At 39.8% G+C, this 24,910-nt stretch overlaps 1 protein-coding gene across 2 annotated transcripts in view; it reads right to left on the reverse strand.

Moving 5' to 3' along the window:
• Positions 1-14,175: 14,175 nt before the first annotated feature.
• The window catches only part of znf385a (zinc finger protein 385A), a 59,100-nt gene continuing 48,365 nt past the window's right edge, over positions 14,176-24,910 (reverse strand). For both annotated transcript variants that reach the window (XM_083920613.1, XM_083920614.1), the window contains 4 exons: positions 23,201-23,557; positions 18,655-18,839; positions 18,251-18,343; positions 14,176-17,642 (listed from right to left, as the gene is read on the reverse strand). In XM_083920613.1, coding sequence (XP_083776739.1) covers positions 17,394-17,642; positions 18,251-18,343; positions 18,655-18,839; positions 23,201-23,557 — 884 coding nt within the window. In that variant the 3' untranslated portion in view covers positions 14,176-17,393. The remainder of the gene's footprint in view (positions 17,643-18,250; positions 18,344-18,654; positions 18,840-23,200; positions 23,558-24,910) is intronic.

Consider the following 24,910-nt stretch of genomic DNA (forward strand, 5'->3'; position numbering starts at 1 on the left):
AGATTTTAAGATTCTTCCTTTGCAGAGGGGTGTTGAATGCTGCTATTTCTCTGCTTTATGGTGAGATGTGATGGTTACTTCGTGATAAATTTATCTCCTCTGCCATTTGGTTATTATCACTGACATTTGTTATTGCATTCAACTTGTTGTGCAGTGGTTTTTAACCCACTGTATTCATGCAGAAACTCACTGGATTTATAATATTCCAAGCCATGTCCATGTTGTTCAATCAGGGACAAAAACAAGTCAGCAAAATTCAGATGTATTATTTCAATAAAATTGTGTGAAGCGGCATTCACTTTGCTAACATACATAACAGGTAAACAGTTGATCAAGCCCTCAAACATAACCCAGTGAGCTGATTGGATGATCATTAGGAGAAGAAATTAGAATAATCTACTTTCCCTTTTCCTGCTTGAACTTACACTAAAGACATTACATTTATGTTGTACATCTGAATCCAGCGCTAACAACCAATGCTTCATATTCTATTTTCCCACTGTGTGTGAAACAATTTGGCCCTAGATGTTCTGAACATGTACAAACAAATCTTTTACACTGAATCCTCAAACTGATTTGACTCTACTGAATCATTGTCACTGAAAAAAGCTGTAGCTCTCAGGCATTTAGCTCCTGTCGCTGGTGACTGACACATTGTCAGCTCAACCGTGATTACTTCCTAGCTAAAGAACGCAGATAGTTCGCTCCTGTGCTATCAACCATGTGAACAATACTTGTTTAGGCTCATTGGACTGATTTAAACAGCTTGAACCAGCAACCTTAACTTGCGCTGGACTGAAGACCATCACCACGTTATAAACAGGGATACATTTGCTTATTGTTGTACCTCCAGAAGTGTATTTGAATGGTGATGGGAATGGTGATGGGATTGCTTAGCTTGGAAAGAAGTGAACGAATTCCATAATCAGTGACTACAAGTCTTTGAGCTGAACTGATCAAAAGAACTTCAGTCCAAAGTGATTTGTAATTTATCACCTATGTTTTGGAGATGTGTTTTTTGTCTGTTTTGCAGTAGCTGCAAGATTGCAAAATCACCATTTTTGTGTCCCAACAGTGTTTAGATGTCAGTCACCAATCAGGAGGTTAGTTGAAGTTGCAGTAGAAGTTACTACTGAAAGATTTGTGCCTCTTCAGGAGTCATAACTGTCTTGTGAACATGGTTAGTGTCACCATGTTGGAGGTGTCTGTATTCGAAGCTCTGAACAGAAGATGGAGATGTAACATAGGGTTTACATCTCATCTCTTGGTGTCATAAGAGTTGGCAATATTGCAATTGAGCTTCCATCATTCCTGGAGAATCCTGACTGACTGTGACCTGACTCGACCTATCTCTGCAGCTTATTTCATTCTGTACCTGCTCATAAAATGGTGTCAAGGGAAATTATGGAATCATAAGATCAAGTGTGCAACATAAGGACTTCACACCATAAAACACTTTGCAGGTACAATATTCACAATGATTAATATCAATATCAAATTTGGACTTTTGATATTAAGAATTTTGTGATTTTCCCCTTCCTGCTGTGTGAGTGTTGATGAGTATGTAGCCATAGAGTCATACTATACCTTCATCCAGTAAAGGCAGCATGCAATTTTAAACAGAGAGCAAAGACACACATATATAAACATACTGCACATGTTTTATTCAGCTGTGATTTCACATCCATGATCCAATGCAGAATATTTCCCATGACAATACTGGAAATACTATAGCCCACGTTGATCTTAGCTCTTTTCTATTTCAATAATGTCAGTTATTTCCTAAGAGGGTTGGATTAGTCCTTTGTTCTTTATTTGCTAATATGGTCAATATGTTTAATGACACTTAATGAGCCTTAAAAAGGTTTGATCCAACACTGGCTGATGGCCACTGTGCACTCATGATTGCCGTATTTCAAAACAGAATACATAGCCTATTATAGATTGCCGCAATGATGAGACTGGACCAAAGGTGAGTCCCGCATAAAGGTAATTTAAGATACAATAAAAAACTCGAGTATGAATAACCGCTGGCATTTTTGTCTCTTCTCACAGGAGACCAAGCCGATGAAACACATTATTAGAAGAAGAAGAAGAAGAAGCACTAATCTACTGGTTGCATTACCTTCCTTAGCTGTTATTGCTTTCATGGTATAGGGGTCAGCTGTTGATCAACTCTGACACATCATGACTGTTGTGTTTCTCTTGAAAGCAAAAGCGACAGCATCTATTGACAGCACCAGCTCATGTTGTCAGTGATGTGCAAACAGAGGTCTCCTCACTGGGGAGATGTCAGAATAGCTTAAGGGTTTTTTAAGGTTTCATTTGAGTAGAACACATTGTCATGCCCAACTCTGGCATGAAATTTGTTACTTTCTGACAGATCCTTTTTCAAACTCACACATCAAATGTCAGAATGCAGCTTCTCAAGTCCTCACTATGACTAAAAAAGTAGATCTTATCACTCCATTCCTCAGATCTTAACACTGGCTTCATGATTTGGAAATACTTCTATTGGTTTACAAAGCACTGAATGGTTTAGGACCAAAATACATTTCAGATCTTCTGCTCAGCTACGTACCATCCAGACCCCTCTGATCATCTGGGACAGGTCTGCTCTGTGTCCCCAAAGTTCAAACTAAACATGAAGAGGCAGCATTTAGTTTTTATGTGCCACATATCTGAAACAAAATTCCAGAAAACTGCAGGTCTGCTGTAGCTCATAGTTCTTTTAAATCAAGACTAAAGACTCTTCTGTTTGTCGCTGCTTTTCAGTAAACTGCACTTCAACTTTTGTAACTAGAACAATCTTTTATATGTTTTAAATGACCTCCTCTGTGTTTTGATTCTTTTATAATTGTGCTATACAAATAAACTTGTCTAGCCTTGCCTTGCCTTTATGGTTGTCAAAACTGATATTCATATGACCTCTACTTTTTAGAAGTGTTTGTAATTGTTAACTGTAAATTTGAATATTTTACAGTATGTGTGAACGTGCTGCGGCCGGTCACAACTGAGAATAGTTTTGTATATGTTTTGTGTATAATTGATCGTTCACATCTCCTTGTCTGTGTATTGTGTGTTCTCCCAGTTTAGCATTTACATTTTCTGTTCACTGATTATACATGAGGAGCTTTTACTGTGTTGTCTTCCACGGAGCCAAAGACGGATAAAAAGCCCCACCAACACCGCCCCCTCAACACACACATACACATAAACACACACTCACACATACAGATGACTGATGGCCCTGGGCTCTCCTCTGTAAATGACAAGTGCCATCCATAACAGGCAGGCAGGGGCTGGTAAAGTGATTATGTTCATAACACACGGTGTCTTGGTAAACACAGCTGGCACCACGTCTGTCACACTAGACATGTAGGCAAATTGCTCAGTCCATGCAAAATGATGGATTGTGTTTTAGGTTTGTCTTAAGAGAGGGCTGTCGTCGACATGGCAGATGGATGGACTACACCTTTATTCCACCTCACTTACTGTAGAAACTGACTGTCTGAGCCAGAGGAAGTCATAGATGGCCAAGTATGATAAAAACTGATAAGATACTGGAGAAGGACACTTAAAGTCTATTGTGAGCATTGGGAGCACATTATAAACTCGTTATACGTCCCTATCTGATAATACCATGCATTATAATTCATTATGAATTTGACACGACTCTATAATGAGATTTTTATCTGACAGTGCCATGTCCTGATTATAGAGAATGTATTTTGATTTTGCTTATGATCATGCAGTATCTGCAAATACAGAGACAACGGAAACTGGACTCTGTTTGACACTGATGAGTCCTTTTGGATTATATGTTTGACTTATCGCAGTAGGATAATTGTAATTAATAAAATGTATTTTAAAACAGTCGGAACGACTGCCGTGAAAAAGGCCCTTTGTCTTTAACATTTTAAACCTCCACACACCCATGATATGAGAACTCTTTTCAGAATTGTGTCCTTTTAAAATGTACAAAAATGTTTAATATATGTCAGCCAACTTTGGAACGTCACAGTCAATTTACTTAGACAAGGAGAAACTAAAATATTTAAAGTGTTGTACTGTTTTTGCTTGTTCCTAAGCTGTCTCACCACCATCCATATTTGTTAGTGTCTTGCAACTGGTAAATTGCTCCTTCCTTTCCTTTGTGCACTGCAACGTCAGACAGCAGTTCAAATCTAATATTTCTTAGTATGAATTTTAGGGTTGTCACGATATACTTATATTAATGATATTTAAAGATACAACATTGATATTGTTGAAATAATACACATGTGATCATATTGTGTAAATAACCCAGCGCCTCTTAAACAATATCTGTTTCTTTCTGTGCTTGCTTTGTTTCCCTCTCTCAGTGAGCTACACATTGAATTTTTTGTAAGTCAGTTCAACTGGTTGCCTTTATAAAATAAGTGGACGTAGCCTCCCAGACTATCTGAAACATGACACCAATGGGGAAGTGCCTCAAACATCATCATCATCATCCTCATCCTCATCATCATCCTCATCATCATCATCATCATCACCATCATCATCATCATCATCATCATCATCATCATCACCATCATTAATAAGTGTAATTTTCCATCTATGACGAGACAAAATTGCAGTGAAAAAAGGTTGGTTATCAGTATTATCTCTGGCCAACTTCAGCCTGAGCAGAGGTCTAATCAGCCAGGATAACTGGACCCCCCTCCCGTGTGGGTGTGGTAATTGAACAGAATGGTAAGGAGGTAAGTGGGAAGTACATAAAGTACAAAACAAAAACACAGCTGTGAATTGGTGAACATGATAAAGATTGTTGATATTTTGGTAACATATCTTAAACACTGAATGGTAAATCATTGATTTAGGTGGAATTTCTTTCATCAGGGGTGTAATATGTCTGACATTATTCTCCCCCTACATTTTGTTTCCTCTTGCACTTCCTGTTCTTATCCCAAAGTCGAACACTTTTTCATTAAAGCCAGTATTTTGAGTCTGCATCAAGATTAAATTTATAAACTCAGTGTGTGAAATTGAAACATTGTTTTGGAGCTAAGGAAAGGGAGACTCAGGCGTCAGAGGACAAAAAGAAAATTAGTGAGTGACTGTCACAACAGGATACTGCTGAATGACAACATTATTTGTTTCCTTCCGCCAGTAACTCATCATCTAATTAAAGGTGGCACCCTATCTTTCACATTTGTCTGACCATCAGGGCTTAGTGACACCGCTTCCCCCCCACCATCGTTTTCATCACCATCATTTCCTGAAATGCTTCAGGGTTTACATTGCATGTAATGTGGGAGATTTAAATAGAACGTTGTTAGGAACCACTGTGGTGCCCTTGAGCAAGGCCCATAATCCCCAGTGTTTTTTCTATTGTTTATTTGTTGTTTTTCGTGCTGTTACTTTCTTACTGGAGGTAGAAATATTCACGTTCATGGACTCGGAACGGGAATATTTCTACCTCTGGTAAATCCTCTTGCGTTCACGAGAACCAAAAATGGCAGCAGCCTTAAAGTGAAATTCTGGCGTAAAATCATCCCAGGGTCTTTTTCGGCAAATACACTCATCAAATAAGCCATTGAGACAATTTTTTTCATGTAACAACTATTAAGGGAGCTATCCTGGACAGTGACTAACAGTTGCTAACAGCTGAGTGCAGCTAACACTGATTAGCTCGGGCAAGAATGGTGAAGGCATTCAAACGTCTTTTTTAACCACTAATACTGCTCATGATAACACCAAATCTCTTCAGTAGCATCATTAACAGAAGCACCAATGGGCTCCTTCCTTTTGGATTGCATTTGGTTACTGACTTGAATAGACTTTACTGTGAGAGGATCTGCTACCTGGGCCAGTTGGCAAGTCTTTCAAAACACTCTTTTAATAAACTCTGGGTTCATGAACTGCGTTGTTGGATTACAAGATTTTGAAGTACCATAGTATTGCTAGGCTCTGATGTTTCCGTTCTGCTAAACAGTCCTCGCAATCCTTCTGAACAGACTCTGTGTCAGTCAGAGCCCCGTCCTCCTGTGCAGGGGGCGGGGCGGGGTCTCACTCACTGCCTGTCTGTCACTCTCTCACACGCGGCGCTAGAGAGATGGTGGAGAGAACTAAGTTGTCTCAAGTTCGGCTTTGTTTAACCAAAACTGACGCAAATAGTAATGCTAGTAAGTGCAGCAAAGGTTTTGCATGTAAAGGGACCCCAACAGCCTCTCAAAACATCTAAAAGTGCATTATATTGAGACGGATAAATGCACAGTTTTTGATAGCCTAGCCCTAAACTCTCCTAGCCTCACAAGACATTCCTGATCTCGTGAGCTCCACTGTATTTTACATGCAGATCAGTCTGATAACGTGCAGCAGAGAAAATTTTGAGAAGTTAGCCAAGCGACCGAACCAATCAGTGTTGGTTTCGAGGTGAGTCAAAATGTGATGCAACGAGAAGCAACTGTTCAGTGTAAACAACATGGTGGCTTCCATGGATGGGATGAGCGCAGCTATCGAGCAAGCCGCTCACTAACGCTCTTTTCTCTTGGATTCTTATGTTGAACATGGACCGGGCACCTGAAATTGTGTATTTTATCTGCAAATTTGCATTACACAAATGACAAAGCTCAGCTATGTTGTTTACTTTCTGAGCTTTGCCTCGACGCTGTTAGTATGTCATACGCTTTGTTGATCTGATTGGTTGATTTGGCCCTTATGTTGGTGACAGATTGTTTATCCAATCAGCAACCAGTATATTCGTCCCTTCCCAAAAGATCTCCAAACGAGAGTTCCCAGATGGATATGCAGAGCAAATGCGAATTATGTGATATATACAGGTATATAGTGAATTGTTAAACATGGCCATTGATTCATGGCATCATACTGATATTTTTTCAAAACTGTGCTGATTTGGCTTTCAAAAATGTTTACAGTACAGTTTTTTTAGTACAATATAAGGTACAAGAAAACAAATTAGTTGATCATTCAATTCTCAATTTGTTAATATTTTTATATATTTTTTTTTTCTCTAAAAAGAACCAACTAGTACCGTTAAAGCACTGGAAGTAGTAGTATCGTTAAAAGCTTAACGATTCCTGTGAGGGCTCTCAATGTTTTGGCTCAGTGAGAGTGGTGAGTGAATCAACTCACTGCAGTCAGGTGTGTTTGGCACTGATGATTAAGCCCAGGTGTGGGGAGTTTTCATAGACACTGAGTCTGCAGTGCTGTTCTTACTTGTTATCTCACCATCACAGGTAGTGAGAGGGTCTCTCTGTTATCAAGTGAACAAACAAACACTGTCTCAGAACTTTGTGTTTGTTGTCCATTGCATTTATTACAGTGTAGGGGTGCTGGATAATTTGTTGTATCTCCAGCCTATTTGTTTATCAAAAACCTTCAGTTTTGTGTTTTCTGGGTGTCCTGGACTATTTTGTTTTTTTGGCAGCTGCTTGGCAGCAGTGATTGAGTTCATCTTAGTGCTTTATTTCCTTCCTTGCTTTACCCCCGTTTCCCATCTATCACTTTTGCAATTTTGTGGTTATCCCCTGTGGGATAACTTAAGCTATGTTCACACTGCACTCATAAGTGACTTGAATTTTTCACTCGTGACCCATATCTGATTTGCTTTTGACAGTGTGAACAGCACAAGTCGCATTGAATCTGACATTTTTGAATCAGAATTAGGCCACTTTTAAATGTGGTACTGAATCGGATGCGTATCGGATTTTTTATGAATGCGACCACAATCTGAACAGCCGGGTCACATTTAACGTGACTGACGTCATTCTGACCTGCACTGTTTTGTAAATGACAAATAAAGTTGATTGAAAAAAAAAGTGTGCCACAGGCAGGATCCAGGAATAGAATCAAAACAACATGAAGGGCAGCAGTGTAGCAGGCGGCCAGTGGCACACAGTTTTTAGCATTAAGCCATAAAGTACAATACCGCTTTCTGTTGCCATGTTTGCTTCTGTTAACAGCGTTGTGGTGTGATGTCATCGATGATCATCTGCGCCTGTGGGTCACTTCAGGAGTGTGAGCTGCTCACACAGCAATAGAGAGACCACATTTAAAGATGTAATGTGAACATCCAAACAAAAAATCAGATTTGAGCAATAAATCGTAATTGTGCATTAGGCCTGCAGTGTGAACGTAGCCTTTGAGACAGTCATTCATTAGTCTTCTTTTTTTTCCAGGGTGTGGGGGTTATTTGGAAAAATAATCACGAGAAAAAATGTAGGGTGAGATCTGGATCAGATTAGAAAGTAGACATCCCACCAATGTAACTTCATTTTGCATATATATGAAAGAATCTTAAATGTAGAGAAAAAAAGATAAAGCACTGTGACTGGAGAAACAAAAGTGTTACCACGCTTGGATCTTAATGATTCTGAAAAGTATTTATAAATAACAGGATCATCCTTATTCTATCTTGTGTTAACTAATGAACTAACTCACCAAGAAAAAGTGAGTTCACAAAACAGATTTGTAAGTATTTTTGATGGAGTATTGTTTACATCCATGTTCATTAGCTTTGCAGTCTTCTGTGTTTTTGCTGGCACATTGCATGTTACTGTTACCTGTTGAGTGGAATAGTGTGACACCAAAGGCCTACTTCACAGGAGATATTTTGACTAGTCATTGGAAAAGCACTGGCGTTACTACTAAGTTTCCCAGTGAGAAGGACAGCGGAAATGAAATTCAGCCTTCAAAAATGTTGTTATTCATTGAAAAACATCTCAATCGTCTTGACTAAAACCAAACTAAAATGGTTTTCTTTGACTTAGACGAGATTAGTTTTATAGCCCACTAAAAATGACAAGGGACAAGGTTGACTAGATATGACTAAAACTAACATGGACTTTTGACCTCAGGTCTAAGACTAACCCTATGCACCATCACCCTCTACATATTGTTTAATACCATAGTTTCAACTTGTGATTTCTCTTCCTCTTTGTTGATGCATTTTGTTTGGTGTGTTTGGTTTTTGCTTTCATAGTTTTTCACACAGTTCTCCTATGTAGTTAATCATGTTTCAGTATTTCAACTGATGCTCCTGTGAATGAAGTGTTTTCTATCACTTGGTGATGGTTTGGACAGAGCTTGCATTCCTAACATCTGACAAATATTTAATAAACCTACTCATTTACAGTACATCCCGTTCGTTTTCTGACATCATGCTCTCATTCAAGGCCAAAAATCGATATTAGCACACTGCGTATATTTTCCTCTGCCACACATTTTATGAAGGGTCTCCATTCAATGCCTGAGAACAGCAGATTCAACGAAGCCATGGCCTTAGCTGCATCAGTGCAGAAGGGCAATTTGTCTTGACTGCCTACTCCGACATGAAGGACTGCAGACCGCTCTCTCACAATTGTGGCTTTTGTCTCGGGCTGCTGCCATGCCAACACAACTGAGCCACCCAGCTACTGCCAGCTCAGCCCTCTAAAAGACCTTGTGAGAGCACCATATTGGGCAACTGTCACTTTAGAGCCCTTAAAGTTAAGCGTAGTTGCACAAGGTTTACTTCCATGCACGTAAATGAATGTTGTAAGACATGGTCCCCTCGTTTCCAGAGATTAGCTGAGGGTATGTGGCTATTTTGTGTGACCCTTGAGAGGAGGTTATGTTATTGCATGGGTTGACTTAATTTCCCCAAAGAGGACAAGATATTAGTCGGAGGACTGACTCCTCTATTTCATATTATAGGGAGCTATGATAAATGCCTTTCACAGCAGGATGTTACCTTTAGATTATAAAAAGAGCATGAATTAACCTAATTTTAGCAGTGTTTGACAGAATAACAAAAGGGAATCAAGTCTGAGGTGCTAACAAGAAGCAGCTGTTTTCTTCTGGGATGATGAGCATTCTCTTCTGTGTAGTTTTAGAGAATATACACAGGTGTAACCCCCCATGTAGATGCGTAAACACCGATAATGACATCCAACAAGCTGAACCGAAAAGAGCAAGCGTTACAGTTGGTCTCAACACAATTTGGCGACTTCCGGAAATGAGATCTCTCATCTTAGACTGTCTTTGGAGCCCGGACTAATCATCTCCTCACCGATGCACCTGAACCTGCCAACTCATGTTTGTGGAGACAGATAGGCGCAAACGCCTGGACTAACCTTAGCTGTATGAAATACATATCTTTTCATGCTGATGATTCATCACACTCTCGTCACGTGGGGTTTTTGGCAATTTGCATTATGATCACATTCAGCTTGTTCACACTGTAGTTGAAATGCAGCACAGTGTGTACACACTTTCATTCAGTGACATCTATTGCTCAGAAGATATCTCATGACAATTAATTGCTATCAATTCTTTGTTTTCTCTAAACGATAAAAGCTTTTGAAAATGTTTTAAATTCATCTAGTTTGAAGAGCACACCTCACCTCTCCCATTTGAATACTAATACTGAACATTTTGTTTTCACGAATATCCTGTTGATGATTCATTCTTCTTGCAGACAAGGTTTTGTCAGTGTCAATCTCTTTCAATAGTTAAACCTACAGTAGAGTAGTCTGTTCAAGGCTTAATAATCAGATGTTGTATATTAGAAAAATATTTAACATTTAGTGAGCCACTGTGAATGTGTAGTTTAGATGTAGAGATTCTAATCTGATGCTTTTGATTTCTACAGTTTGCTTGTAATTCTAATGTAGACGTCTCAGATCTAAAATTTTCTGAGTTTATTCCATTCTGAAAACAATGTGTTACGTCAATGTTTGCACAGTAATTAGTTTGATCTAATATTTCCTTATGGCTACAAAATGAATTTGTCTTGATCCATTCAACAAACAATTGTGGAAAGCTTACCATATTTTACCAAGCAGAAAAGGACATTATAAATGAACATCAGTGCCGAAGATTGGTCTCATACCTTGCCTTTACATACAACAAAGCTCTAAGGTAAAAGATAAAAAGGGAGACGACAGAACATGCCCTCTCCACTCAGGCGCAGACTTACTTTTAGAGAAAAGTGCAGGTACGTAGCTCTACTTCTTCAGATTCCATTTGAAGATCCCTGTCTGACCATCTCACCGTGATATTGCCACATCTCAATGCATGGAGCTCTCAAGAAAAAAGCTGCCCATTATGCTTTTGCTTTTAAGAATCGTGATATATAGTATGAAAAATCAGACGGGCTAAAAAAAAAAGGAATGACAATTGTGAGGGCTCTTTCTGTCTTCTTTTCTGATAAAACTAAACTAATTTATGGTATTAATATCTGTAACAATAAGACAACATGCATAAATGTTACACTTTCATTATTAAGAACAAGCTTGATATTTATCCAACCATAGCTGGATAGGTAACTATGTTTTTAGACTTTATGTAAACATTTTCACCCAATACGACAAGTGATCATATCAAAGGGATAAAGTCTAATAAATAGTCTGAATACACTGAAATTATCCACATGAATATTGTTTAACTACATGGTGACTGTAAGTGTTCACACATGTTAAGGTATGTGAATATAAGACTTGCCTTTGAAGACTGTCCATATCTCAAATTAAACTCTAGTTGAACTTGAGACTGCAGCACTTCAGAAAGCAACACATCATCTAAAGAGCCAGCTCATCTCTAAATGGTGACATTTTGATTTTTTTCTGTGACGATTGTGACAGGATAGGAAGAATAGCAAAGCAACCATCTGTCCAGTGTGCTCATCTCCTTTCTGCCATATGAATATGTATTGTTCTTTTATACATGCGCACAGAGCTGAAAGGGCAGCTCTATAATGTACTATAGGTACTCACTGGCCACTTTATAAGGTACACCTTGCTAGTACCAGATTGGATCCTCCTTTTCCTTCAGAGCAACCTTGATTGTTTGCAGCATTGATTCAACAAGGTGCTGGAAACATTCCTCAGAGATTTAGCTCCATATTTACATGATGCAAATTTATCAGCTGCACATCCATGATGCGAATGTCCCATTCCACCACATCCCGAAGGTGCTCTATTGGATTGAGATCTAATGACTGTGGAGGCCCTTTGAGTACAGTAAACTCAATCATGTTCAAAACTTATTGATTATTTGAGCTTGCAGCAAGGCATGTTATCCTGCTGAAGGTAACCATTAGAAGATGGATACACTGTGGTCATAAAGGAATGGACACGTTCAATGACAGTAATCACGTAGCCAAGAGAAGCCAAGAAAAAAGGTGCTTATATGATTCATATCTGTAGGCTTATTTAATGACCTTGAACATAAAGCGTCGTCATTGCTGCATCTAATGCTCTGCAGGGTTACACAAGTTTGATGTGTGAATAGTTTTGTTTGCTTACACTTGGCAGAATGAGCAGCTCTTCTTAGCTATACTGCATTGTTTCAAGTGGACCTGCTTTCCAATCATGACAATAGGACCATCTAGTGGATGAATTGTGTAAGGTCCCAAGATGCAAAGAAGTGCTGGCGAACTGTTACTCTGTTTGGGAATGCTTGGGAAAAAATCCCAGGGGAACGAAATAAGGGCTGTCTATTATGGGAAATCAGCAAGGCTCTACAGAAAGTACAATGCTGCTCTTCATCAGCCAGTACAATGCAGCACCAGTCCGCCACTGCTCCTGCTGGCTGCATCCTGCTGCTCACAAAGGAGATTCAGTAATGTCTGATTGCAGCTGAGATGAGAATTACTCTTTAAAACTCACAGTGTTTAAGCTCTTGATTTTGCTGGACCATCTGCTGCACAAAAGGCATTTTGCACGGTCATATGCTCAAATGGAACAAATGCTCGATTGTTGTTTTAAATTGTAGTAAAGATCTGAAAGTTTTCATAGATACCAAATATACTCAGTATCCACTTTATTAGAAACACCTATTAGGGAACACTGTTCTGCCATGAACTACCACTCCTACTACTATTATGTTGTATGATGTTCTAGGTTGTGATGTTTTCCTGTCAGCGGTTGTTAAATAAATTATATGTTTTAGCATTGAGGGCATTGTCAGTGGGGGTCTGTAATGGATTGTATTATAGGTGTTTAATAGTTTGCATGGATTCATGTATGTAAAAAGGGTGTTTAAAAAAATTAGAAACATCTCTAAAGCAACACCTTTAACTATGATCTCAGTAATAAACATAATAAAATGTACACATTTCCATCAATGTCACCAAATATGAATTTCATATAAAACAGGACAAAAAGTGCATATGTTAGGCTGAACTATTCAAAATAGATTACTGTAGGAATATGGCAGTGCAACTTGGCAGGTATTGTAAATCCTAGACACTGGTCCTTACTACACTTTTTTGGCTGGTGACCTCCTAAAATTAAGCTGTGTCTGCTTGCCACCTTCCCTCAAGTTGAATTTGCCTGAGCCTGAACTTTGTAAATACCTTTAACACACAAAAACTGAAGTGCCAGAACAATATTTTTCTTATTTCCCATTAATCATCTTGCAAGTCTATGGGAAATATCAGGGTAAAAGAACTTTATAGGAAATAAAACATAAACATAAAGCAATTTTAGTTAAGTATCTTTTGATCTGAAGTCTTTCCTTAGTTTGAAAGGCACAGACACAAGATTCTGGTGATGATGTCTTCATGGGATGGATCCTGAAGCTTCCCAAGGGACAGTTAATAATAAAGAAACTTCTCATTTATGAGAGCAGTGTTTTACTGGGAGTATTTTGTGATTCACAGCTGGGAGCATTTGCAGTATTCTATTCTTTTTGGTGTTATGCTAAAAACACAATTTAAGTCGGTCACAAATTCCTTGTCAACCTACTGCAAAAATGATGTCCTTCTGACATAATCAATTATGATAATGCAGTTTATTTTATCACAGTTGTTAAAGTAATCATCTTAATCATCCAAAACAATCAAACTAACACATTGTTCATCTTTTTTAGGTTGGATTTTGTATTTAAACATACTCTATTAGTGACATAGGAATGTGATGCACTGACAGATCCCACCTGCACATCTATTAGGGAAACTATTTTTTAGCATTTTATAGAGTTATGACATTTGAAAGAAGGCGTTGGACCACACAATGATTGATTCATAAGAACGCTGAAGACGTGTTTCATTGAATGATTTATTGACATTTACTTTTTTTCCCACCATGGTTTCTCTTGATACCAATAGTATTTACCATAAAGTTTATTTTTCATTTAAATTACATTTATAATGTTTTACTCACATACACATGTATTGTTTAATTTTCTTATTGCAATAAACAAGAGTAGCCAGAATGAGTCAGGTATTGCTACGATTCGCCATACAAACTCTTTGTCCCCTCTGACAATGAAATTCAAAAATAACTTTATTGGCAAGACAAAATTACACCATAGCCTCTCCATCTCTCTCTCTCTCTCTCTGCTCTGGGAGAGGCTGAGGGCAGAATAAGGCTAAGGCTATTAGCCTAAACACAGCTAACATGAAATACCTGCCCAGAAAATAGGAATCTAACATTTATTTCCCATATGTGAATAATGAGGATGAATTAGCGGCAATTACCACAATATGAACATATCTGTGGTGCTACTACTTGACTGACCTAGAAACGACAAGATTGCATTAATGGTTGGGTCATTGATCAAGAATCCGGAATCCAGGATGATTGATCAATCTATCCAAACCAAACATGCAGGATTTTGTCTCAATTAGGCCACTTTATAGCTCTAAGTTGCCTCTGTCTCTGATTGGTGGGGAGTGGGCAGAGAGCAGGTCCCAACACACACTAGAATACATAACACACACCAACAGGAAGGGGAGCACAGACACTGGAATAGTATCTCACTCACAAAATTAACTTGGTAAAGAAGGTTTCGTCCAGCAAAAAAAAGAGCACAACGGTGGAAGCTGACTCCTAGCCAGCTTCTTCTTTAAGTAATGGCATTGATAATGTTTCTTGGTAAATTCACTTGAACACATTTCTCTCTCTCTCTCTCTCTCTCTCTCGCTCTCTCTCTCTCTCTCTCGCTCTCTCTCTCTCTCTCTCTCTCTCTCTCTCGCTCTCTCTCTCTCTCACACACACACACACACACACACACACACACACACACACACACACACACACACACACACACACACACACACACACACACACACACACACACACACACACAGAAAAAAATGCAACTCAGTGAGTCCAACTACAAATAAGCCTGTTAAACAATTCTAGCTTTAATCCCTTGATACCTGGTGTTGTACCCTGTTCCCCAAGCAGAGCTTACCATAGTAAAAAGGCCCTTTAATATGAAGGGTCGGTCCCTAAGCCCAGCTACACCTCTGTCTCTCTGTCTCTGTCTCTGTCTCTGTCTCTCTCTCTCTCTCTCTCTCTCTCTCTCTCTCTCTCTCTCTCTGTCCCTCTCTCAATCCCTTCATGGGCTTTTTCTCCTTGTGGAAGAACAGAAAAGTCTGTCACCTGGCGTGCTCCCAGTTTACACATGACTCCAAACAACATGTCACAATGATAACAAATCACTCCATAGAAATTGCTCATTGCATTGCAATATTCAGACAAAGGTAAGACATTAGAGCTCATTGCTTCTCAATGAAAGGGCACAGTGTACATCTCGTTCAGATAAGGGTGATCAAGCTGTCAAGCTTAGCTAGCTTTTGTGGCTCCCCCGCTGAGTCATTTGGTCAGCTTGTATCTGATTGTGTCTGTTAGACAATATAATTCCAATAATTCCACCCTTCTTATCCCTTTATGGATGCAGTTATTGACATTTTCTACCTACAAAAATATTTTAGTGTTACCTATTTTGCTTTTTTTTAATGTGTGATAAAAATGCAAACCAACAGTCCAAACCAAACAAAGTGCTCACCAGTCTTTGTAAAAGTAAACAAATCATGGTGCGTTTCATGGCTTTCAGTTGTAAGATGGGAAGCATCGGTAGATGCCTTGAGCTGGACGTCTCGGCTCCCAACCCTGGGTGACCTCGCTGGGCTTCTGGCTCGGTTGTCACTTCAGCTCAAGATTATTTCTCCAAGAAAGTATTTGGCTTTCATCTTCCTCTCTTTATTTGTTTACTTTGAGCATTATGGTTTCCAGTGTTGATGTGCCCTCTGTTAAAGACTTATATGAACCTTTGGAGATACAGTAAGGGAGGTGAGGAGGAGGAGGAAAGGGCAGCAATGGAAGGGTTCAACCCAATGATGCGGACGCCTGACCCTGTAGGATCTTATTGCTTGGCTGCATGCAGAAACGACATAAATACATCAGTACACAAGATCACACCTAAGTCATACCTTTCCACCTACACAGTGAATCAGCCTTTGAATAAAGACCAGGGAGGACGTCAATAACTTCCGTTTCGATGACTTAAGAAGTCTCACCAAATACATCCTGTGTGAACTTTGCTCTCTCTAGCATTTTCTTTAAGTAAAAGAGCAGATTATTGCCATTAATGACAATCAAAGATAAAGATAGGGATCGTGTATTAGATAGAGCAGTACAGTATGTACCAATGTGTGACTCTGCTGTTTCTCCCATCCTCTTTCCTCTTTAGTGAGGCCCTTCTCTGACTGATATGAAGGTTGGCAGATGTGCCCTGTAGCAATTTTTGTTGGTGCAGTCTATTTTAAAACACAGATTCGTTTGGGCCTGTGTGTGTCTGCATGCTCTGGGGTTAATCCATCCACTGACCCATGCCAGCCCTCCTCTCACCTCACCATTTCAGGAAATGACAGGTAGTGCAATCCCCCACAGTCACTTTTCTGCTCTCTTAACCCCTCCCCACCATCAGACATGTTCAGATGTGGCTACCACCTGCCTGTCAGTCCGGGTCATGTTGTTTCTAGCGAGGACCAAGTGTCATAAACTGAAGAATTGATCACCTCAGGTGCAGAAGGGGACATGTACAGTACCGTGGAGGCCGCCACAGCTACAGGTGGCGCATACAGCAAAGACCGATTGAAGCAGCTACCCTACTGACAACGTTATTGTCCTTGTTTTGTCGAGGTGCATAGGATGAGGAGAAGACGTTGAGCCATGATGACAGGAGAAAACCAACCCGGCCCAGAACAATTATGTAACACTAAATATGGTTTGATTTTTCTAGAAAGGTGTGCATGTGTTTCTTCTGTAGCTATCGAGGCGGCCATGACAGGGCCACAGTGCAAGGGGGAGGGGCAAAGGGGTTGTGAGAGATGTACAAGGAAGTTCAATGCATAATGAAAATCTCTCCTCTGCTCATTCCATCTGCGGATCACTCGGAAGTCTTTGAAATGGAGGGAGAGTTTCAGGTAAAGGGAAGAAAGACATAAACATCTACTCCTTTCCGCAGCTCCTGTCCCTTGTCTTTCTCTCAGTTCTATATTTAAATGGTTGGATTTTTTTCCCCCTGACAATTGCTGTTTGTTGATCATGTTTGTATCTTCACAGTGTGCTTTTGGAGTGGCTGTTCCTGACTGGCTGAAGTCAGAGGGTGATGTGTCAGTAAGGGGAGAAAAGGATTGGCCCATGGGTGGTGCGGATTGGCCCGGGGGCGGGTCTCAGGATGGCGTGGCTCAGAGGCGGGCCTTGCAATAGGTGATGGTGGTGGTGGTGTGCAGGAGCTGCTGCACGGAGAGCTAGCTGGTTCGAAGAAGCTGCAGCGGCCATTGCTGCAGCAACAGCCAAAGGACTGGGCAAGAGCCCCGCACCCAAAGCTTTGGTGAGATCCTTGGAGAAGGTCAAAGAAGACTGCAGACAGAAGGGAGGTAAACAAAGAGAAAAAAGACAGAAAGGGATAAAATTATTAGTTACAGAATGGCAACACATGGAGGGGGGGACATATAATTACTGTTACTTTTGTGGTTGCTTGCATCTCTGGAAGTGTGTCTCTGTCTATCTGTCTTTGTGTCTGTCTGTGTCTTGGTCTTTGTCTTTGGTTTTCGTTTTCACCGTACTCTACGGGGGAATTGTCGGGTCTATGTAAATCATAAATAAGTCAACGAGTGTGGTCTATACCTACTCTGTAAAGTGACCTGAGATAACTTTTGTTATGATTTGGCACTAGAAATAAAATTGAATTGAATTGAATTGAATATATAGACATTCTTCTCCAAGCTCTCTTGATTTATCATAACGCAGGTTTCAGTCCAATGGAGTTAATATTTTTAGGAGGATGACACAGCCAAAAACAGAACATCTAGCAGGCTTTAGGGATTAAATGAACACACTCTTACCACTCTGAGGCCTTGCAAACCTCATGTTCTCTATTATCACTGTCTATGTGATCTGTGGATCTTAGGTTTGCTGACTGTGTAGTGGGAGGATTCAGAATTCAACAATGAAACTTGAAAGGTTACCGTCAGATCAGCTCCCCTGTGCTTCTTGTGTCGGCTGAGGAGGGGGTTTGGCTTGCCTGCCATGCCGTCCCGGTGCCTTCGACTTGATATGTGCTAGAAGGAAGGAACACAGGAACACAAATTATTCTGACTTTTCTCAAATGGAAATATTTAATATCTTAACTAAATTAAATTAGACTCTTGAATAGACAATGTGCTCTACTGAAAAGAGAATTTCATTTTTTTCCACAATTATATAAGTAATAGCAATTACATATGCTCTCAAATGCTTGTTGTATGAAAAAGTCATGACTTCCAAAAGAGTCAGTTATATTGTATCAAAAGTATTTTACAGCTAGCTATCAAATCAAACTGATTTATAACATTGTTAGATAGAAATACATGCATCATTTTTCCCTTCATACCTGTTTGAGTTGCAGTTCAGAGTTGACCCGCACATTGCAGATCTCACAGTGGAAGGTTCGTTCCTGAGTGTTGGGGTCCACTGGCCCCCCTCCCTGCTCTCCAATGGGCTTGGGGCCGAGGCGAGGATACGCCTTGATGGGGCCCAACCCGCTCCTGGCCTCCAGAATAGTTTTGTGTTTGGTACCTGCAGACACAAACATGGAAAACACAGGTCAGCAATGTCATTAACCAAGATGAAATTACATATTTAGAATCTAATGGAACAGAATGAAATAATACAGTGGAGATGCATCACTATTTATAAAATATGAGTCATGCCGCTTCCACCTGTCTGAAGTAAAATGAGTCGGGACAGCGTTTCTGTGTAACTCATAACAGTGATGGATAAACAGTGGCAGTAACAAATATCAGGGCATGAAAGAAAAGAAAATGTTCCACTGGCTTAATTCTACAATAATTGACAGCATATGCACAACATAGAGAGCATGCCACTGTATAAAGTTGTAATGGTACATTTTTACCACTAGAGGGCTGCAGTCAGACAGCTGTGCAGCTGGAAGATGAACTCAAAGCCCTTTCTCATTTCAATATTTGAAAAAAAAAAACTGTTTGATAATGTTTGACCAATGTGAGATATGATCATGTAGTGTGCACTGCAGTAAATCATATTTTCACATGTGCCAAAATCAACCCTCAGTGTCAGGATTAATGATTTTGACTATAAATGTCAAAATGTGGAAATTTAAGGCCAACTTATTATTAGAAACAGGTTTGTGTAGTCTTTTGCAGTCAGACATTTGCTGTGCTGATCTTTTTTAATGTTTCAGAAAATATTTATGTGATAAAATAGTACTATTTCAGTATTTTATTTCTGTCTTTTGTTATACAGAGATGGAATGTGGACAAAGTTCATGCTTTATAACACATCATTCATACTGCTACAGAGCAATCAAAATAGGGGTTTGTGTCATACAGATGGGCGTGTTACACTAGACACAAAATGATTACATCAAAAACAGATGTGTTTCTTGGCAACAACATGTAATACATAGTTACATGTGAACTCAGACCTCTGCTATTAATCCAGTCATGATTCCAGCCAGAATAAAAACTTAGCAAATAATCAGCAATTAAAAAAAAAATTCGGTCAGATGTTTTCAATAAAATACTTCCACCTGTTAAAAGAGGAATTTACAAGACATTCTAAACCGTGGGGAGGCATGTTTTATGCATTTAAATTAAGTATTTCTATATGCAGTATTTTCTTAATTTGAACAAATCCAACTCCAGGGGGGCTGACTTTGAGACAGCACACAGAGAAGTGCTCTTGCACATTACTTTGTCTTTCAGGTGGTCTGAAAAGCAGCTCACCAAAGAATGTGCTAAAAATACTTTCTTATTAACTAATCACACATTTTCTTGTTGGCTGAAAGAAATTAGTCATGCCCCCTGTCGACCCCCATGCCTCTCACTCACAAAGTAAAGCATCCCACTATCTTTAGTTCTGACTTTGAGTCGCTGTCCAAAATCCCTTTGAACAGAGTTAAGGTTACAGAAGAGAGAGGGAAATGCTCGGGGTGGGGTGGCTGTCGGGGAACATGGAGGCTGTGGGCTCCACTGGGGAGGAAGGGGCTGGAATGATGGATTTCACTTGTGGCCAGAAATGTGCTCTTGGGTTGTCTGTTTTGCCTTTGTTCTATTTTGGTCTGACAATGGATGGCCCAGTGGATTTTTTGTCTTTGTAAGGTTGACTCATGGTGTAATGCAACAATCAAGCAGACCAGACAAATTTGCCACACAAAAATAGGCAATGGGTTGACAGAAAATAGTCATATACACATATTTCCTTCACTGCTGTTCATTCTGCACCACGCACACTGCTCATGTCTGCATGACATGTGCTTTTATTCTTGAACCCCGCCAACATGCACAGTTTTGATTTTGAGAATGAGTGAGGGATGATTGTTTCCAGATTGTTTCCCTCAGAGTTTCAACTATTTCAACTCTTTGTCATTCAGGGGATGAACTTTGGAGCAGCAGGCTTTGACTCGGGGCCATGTTTAGAAGCTGTGATATACTGTGTGATCTCTTTTTATATTTACATTATATGTCTGTGTACATCGTAAACATGCTAGTAGGCAAATGTAACGCAAATGTACTGTTGTGTAGTTGTTAAGACCGATAATAAGTTAATAAGCACATGATATAGCATAAATTCTAAAAGCCTTCCAGAGGTTAACCTAATCGTAATGGTGGCAGTGATTGCACTTTTATTGATTGATACTTTGTCAAACCTTAAGAGGAATTTGTTGGCTGTGTTCATGTCTGGCTGAGCTGGCTGCACCAAACATTACTCAAGTATTGATGTGGCATCAGTTCCTAATTGTCTGTTATAACTCTGTAGTGTTTTTTCTTATGTGTAGGGCAATGTATAGATATCAAAGAGTGGAGGTCAGCCGATGCAAACTGTCCTCACAAGGTCACAGGGAAAGCTTAGTTGGTAGGGCATAAAGGATTAAAGCAGGCACATCGAGGGAATCAGAGCCCTGAGAAAGTGTTGTCATGTGTGAAAGCTGTCTGACAAAATGTTATAGCTGGTATTGTGGTGAGCTCAGCCACACAACATATTTTTCTCTTATTCCCTCATGCAGTGGCTTCCAGCTTTAACAATTCTCCTCTGCAGCTTTTTTGAAGTGGAAGGCTTCAGGCTATGAGGAGCAGTTTTATGCAGTGTGCTGCAAATGATAAGACGAATCATGACTGTTTGAGTGGGGGAGTTTTCTTTTAAATAATCATGTCTTGTGCGGGTGAGGGAAGGGGCGTTTGTGGGTAGTGTGTCCTGCATGAGAGAGTGGGCGCACACACAGGTGAGGCACCCTGACAGAGCTCCTGAAACTCAGTGCTAGGTTACATAGGTTGAGCCTGTCACTGTCAAACGGATCAGTTATCTGCTGATCATTGTTCTTCTCAGTACCCTCTGCTGGAGCACTGGCAAGTCATTAAGATGATTGAAGTCATTAAGAGATGGTTGCTATTACAGTAAGGGCAGTCTGGTAATAGACTGTATTTGTGTATCTTTTTGCAATTTTGTAATTTGTATAGTTTCATATTATCAACACACATGATTCAACCTCCACACAGTTCATAAAACATACTCCTATTATGCTCATTTCCAGATAAGAAGTCTCACTTTTTACAATATGGGACCTTTAAAACAACCTTTAATCATCCTTCTATCATCATGTGCATTGCAATAAATGTAGATTTAGAAATATAAGGTAAGAGAAAATTAATAACGGTTATTATTACATCACTAGTTAATTTGACTAAATCTTCAGTTCAAATATCCAGCATTTTTATGAAGTAAATATCTTATTTTAGAAAAAATGTAAATAGTTATGAACCAAAGCCGAATTTTTTTTAATTATTTTATTTTCTTCTTCTCTGAGCCCACTAATTCATGTTATGTAGTGTATCACATGAACAATTTTTTTTTTTGTTTTTTTGTTTGTTTTTTACACTTTCAGGATTTGTTTGTTTTTTAGTTCCATTTTAGTCATAATATTTAGAAGTTGCTACATGGGTCTTTCTTGGCAAAGCTCCTCTGACCAGATCAGACGCATTTCTAGCAACAACAACAACAGCAACAACAGCAGCAGTGTGGTTTGAGTAAACAAAGTAAAATCCAAACATATCTGAAAAGATGGGGGGGAAAGTTACACCTCCAGAAACTCATAGCTTATCCCACATGAATTCCTGGAAAGTACAGAAGCACTAGAGCAGAGATCTTTAATAGGGGGTCCTGGACCACTAGGAGGTCCTCAGAGTTGCTCCAGGGGATACGCCAAATAATCGTTTGGCCATTTTTTAGAAGCCGTTTTTCATCCAAAAATGAAGATCAATATTTTATTAGTAAAGATAATTTGGTCTATTTATGCAATAAAAAAAACAAACATTGAATTTAAACAACACTGAAGAAAGGTTAACTGGCCTGTAGGGAAATTATCCTTTACATAGTAGCTTAAGGAGTTGCTGTGCCTTCCACATATAGGCCTATGTTTAATGTAAAAACATGAGGTTTTAATATGAATATGTCTATAATTATTATGTAAAGCTATGGTCTACGATTTGGAGTATTGGTAATTATTATTAACATAATTTATACGGCTTTAATGGTCCTGTAGTCTGATCTACACAATATAAATAGCAAAAACACCCAAAAAATCCATTCAGTCTGCAAAGAAAGTCACCAAAGAGAGCCAACCGGTCTGAAAGGCTTCTTTTGGCTCGTACCCTCCATCCAATCTTCTCGTCTCGCTTTTTTCAAATCTGTCTCAGAGGCTCAACTGATTTTCAGAATGTAGACCGTAGCTTAAAATAGCTTAGTATTGTGTGCATCATAAAAAGTTATGTGTACAGGCTTTAGGATGCCCTACATGCTATTGTAGGTCTGGTAATACGCAACTTATACAGTATATATAGTTGGGGATCCCTAGTGCCCTAAAAAATGTTTTAGACCGTTTCATAGCTCAGAGATTAACTCACCTTTGTTGTGGGCCTCCAGCTGTGACAAGGAATTGACAGCCACTTTGCACAGTGAGCAGTACAGCAGCTTCTTGGCCTTGTCCTCCTCTGTTTCTGGACTGGACGGGCTGAGGGCCGTGGTGCCGCCGGCTCCTGAAACTGGGGGTCCAGATCCGGGCTGCTCTGAGCTGGCGCTGCCAGTGCCGCAGCCTGGGGAGGATGAGGAAGGGGGGATCAGGGAAGGAGCAGGGGTGGGCAGGAGCGGGCACATCGAGGGTACGGGGGAGTCCATGGGTGGGGTAGGCGGGGTGGTGAGAGGGGGAAGGGGCCCCGGGGCCAGCAGGGGCCCGTTTAACTGTGACAGAGGCCGTGTTTCATCTGCAAAGACGAGAAAAGAAACAAAGAAAGAAAAAGAATAAATGTCAAATGCTGTGCAGAAAAATCAAACAACTGATCTTGTGGTCCAAAAAGTACATAACTCAACAATAAAGTGTTTTACTATTGACTTCATTGTCTTTAAACTCTGCGGTGAAGCAAAGTCATATAATAAAACTTTCTGCTATGTTAAACCTCATCGCTAACCACTCCCAGTTGAATGTGGTCGGCACGATCTGCTGCGTAGATCAGACAAACCAAAATACGCTCTCAGAGGGAAGTGCTTTTTATTTCCTATACTGTATAGACCACAAGTGGTTAAAAAGAGATCCTTTTAATTTAAATTAAGTGGATCAGAGGAGGAAAGCGCATGTTCCATATGTGTCAAGACATGTGCACGTATGTTTAATGTGTTTTCTAGACTTTTTGAAGTTTTCTTGTTCTTAACCTTTCAGTGATGTGGTCTTATTGAAATGTTTCTGAAGCGAGAAATAGGAAACCACAGCCTGTGCACGTTTTGACTCTTTCCAACACACCTGTTGTTTTTGGCCGAGTTCGAAGCAAAAAGCCACTTGCTTTGTCACAGGACAAAGAAAATCATTAAGTGAGCTCTCCTCTCTGCTCACTTTCCATCTGCTTGCTCTATATAGTATTTATTTCTTATTGATGCACGTGTTTGACTGCACAATGGTTACTTTTCCTTTTTTCATCACAGAACATGTTTATACATACATTTCCAGACACATGTTTCTGCTCAGCCACTCCCATATGCAATGCCTTTGGTATTCACTAAGCACCGGGTGTTGGCTGAAAAAAGACCCCCTAAATTTGGGTGGGGTATTCAGAACCCCCCCACCTCCCACCCCCCTACCCCCACCACCAGAAGGGACCGGCAGGCCCTTCTCCAAACTCCACAGGACGTAGCTCCAAGGGCAGGCGATGGAAAAGCCCCACTGGATTATGTTATTAAAGGGATAACATGGAGTATTTCTGGGAAGAAAACAAATATTGACTTTAACTGCTCAATTTCCTTTTAAGGATTCCCACGTGACAGGGTCCATGGGGGTCATGATATATTTATGTTGTTGTTCCGCCCTTTAAGACTGACTATATGATGTGTAATGTATCAAATGTATAGTTGCTCTGGCTACTCCATTGCATCATCTCTGATGAAGATGCCATTGTGAGTGCTTTCCATTCCACTGCTATCCAAGATCAAAATTCCCTGCTTTTCCATATAAGTTTCCAGCTACAAAGCTACTGGCTGCACAGAGTGTAAAACAGATGTTTTGGTAAGAAAAAAAAAAGAATATTTCTTACTCTATTTGAGGAGTCCATAAACCAGGTCTTGATTAA

The sequence above is a fragment of the Echiichthys vipera genome (assembly GCF_963691815.1).
Source record: "Echiichthys vipera genome assembly, chromosome: 9".
NCBI lineage: Eukaryota > Metazoa > Chordata > Actinopteri > Perciformes > Trachinidae > Echiichthys > Echiichthys vipera.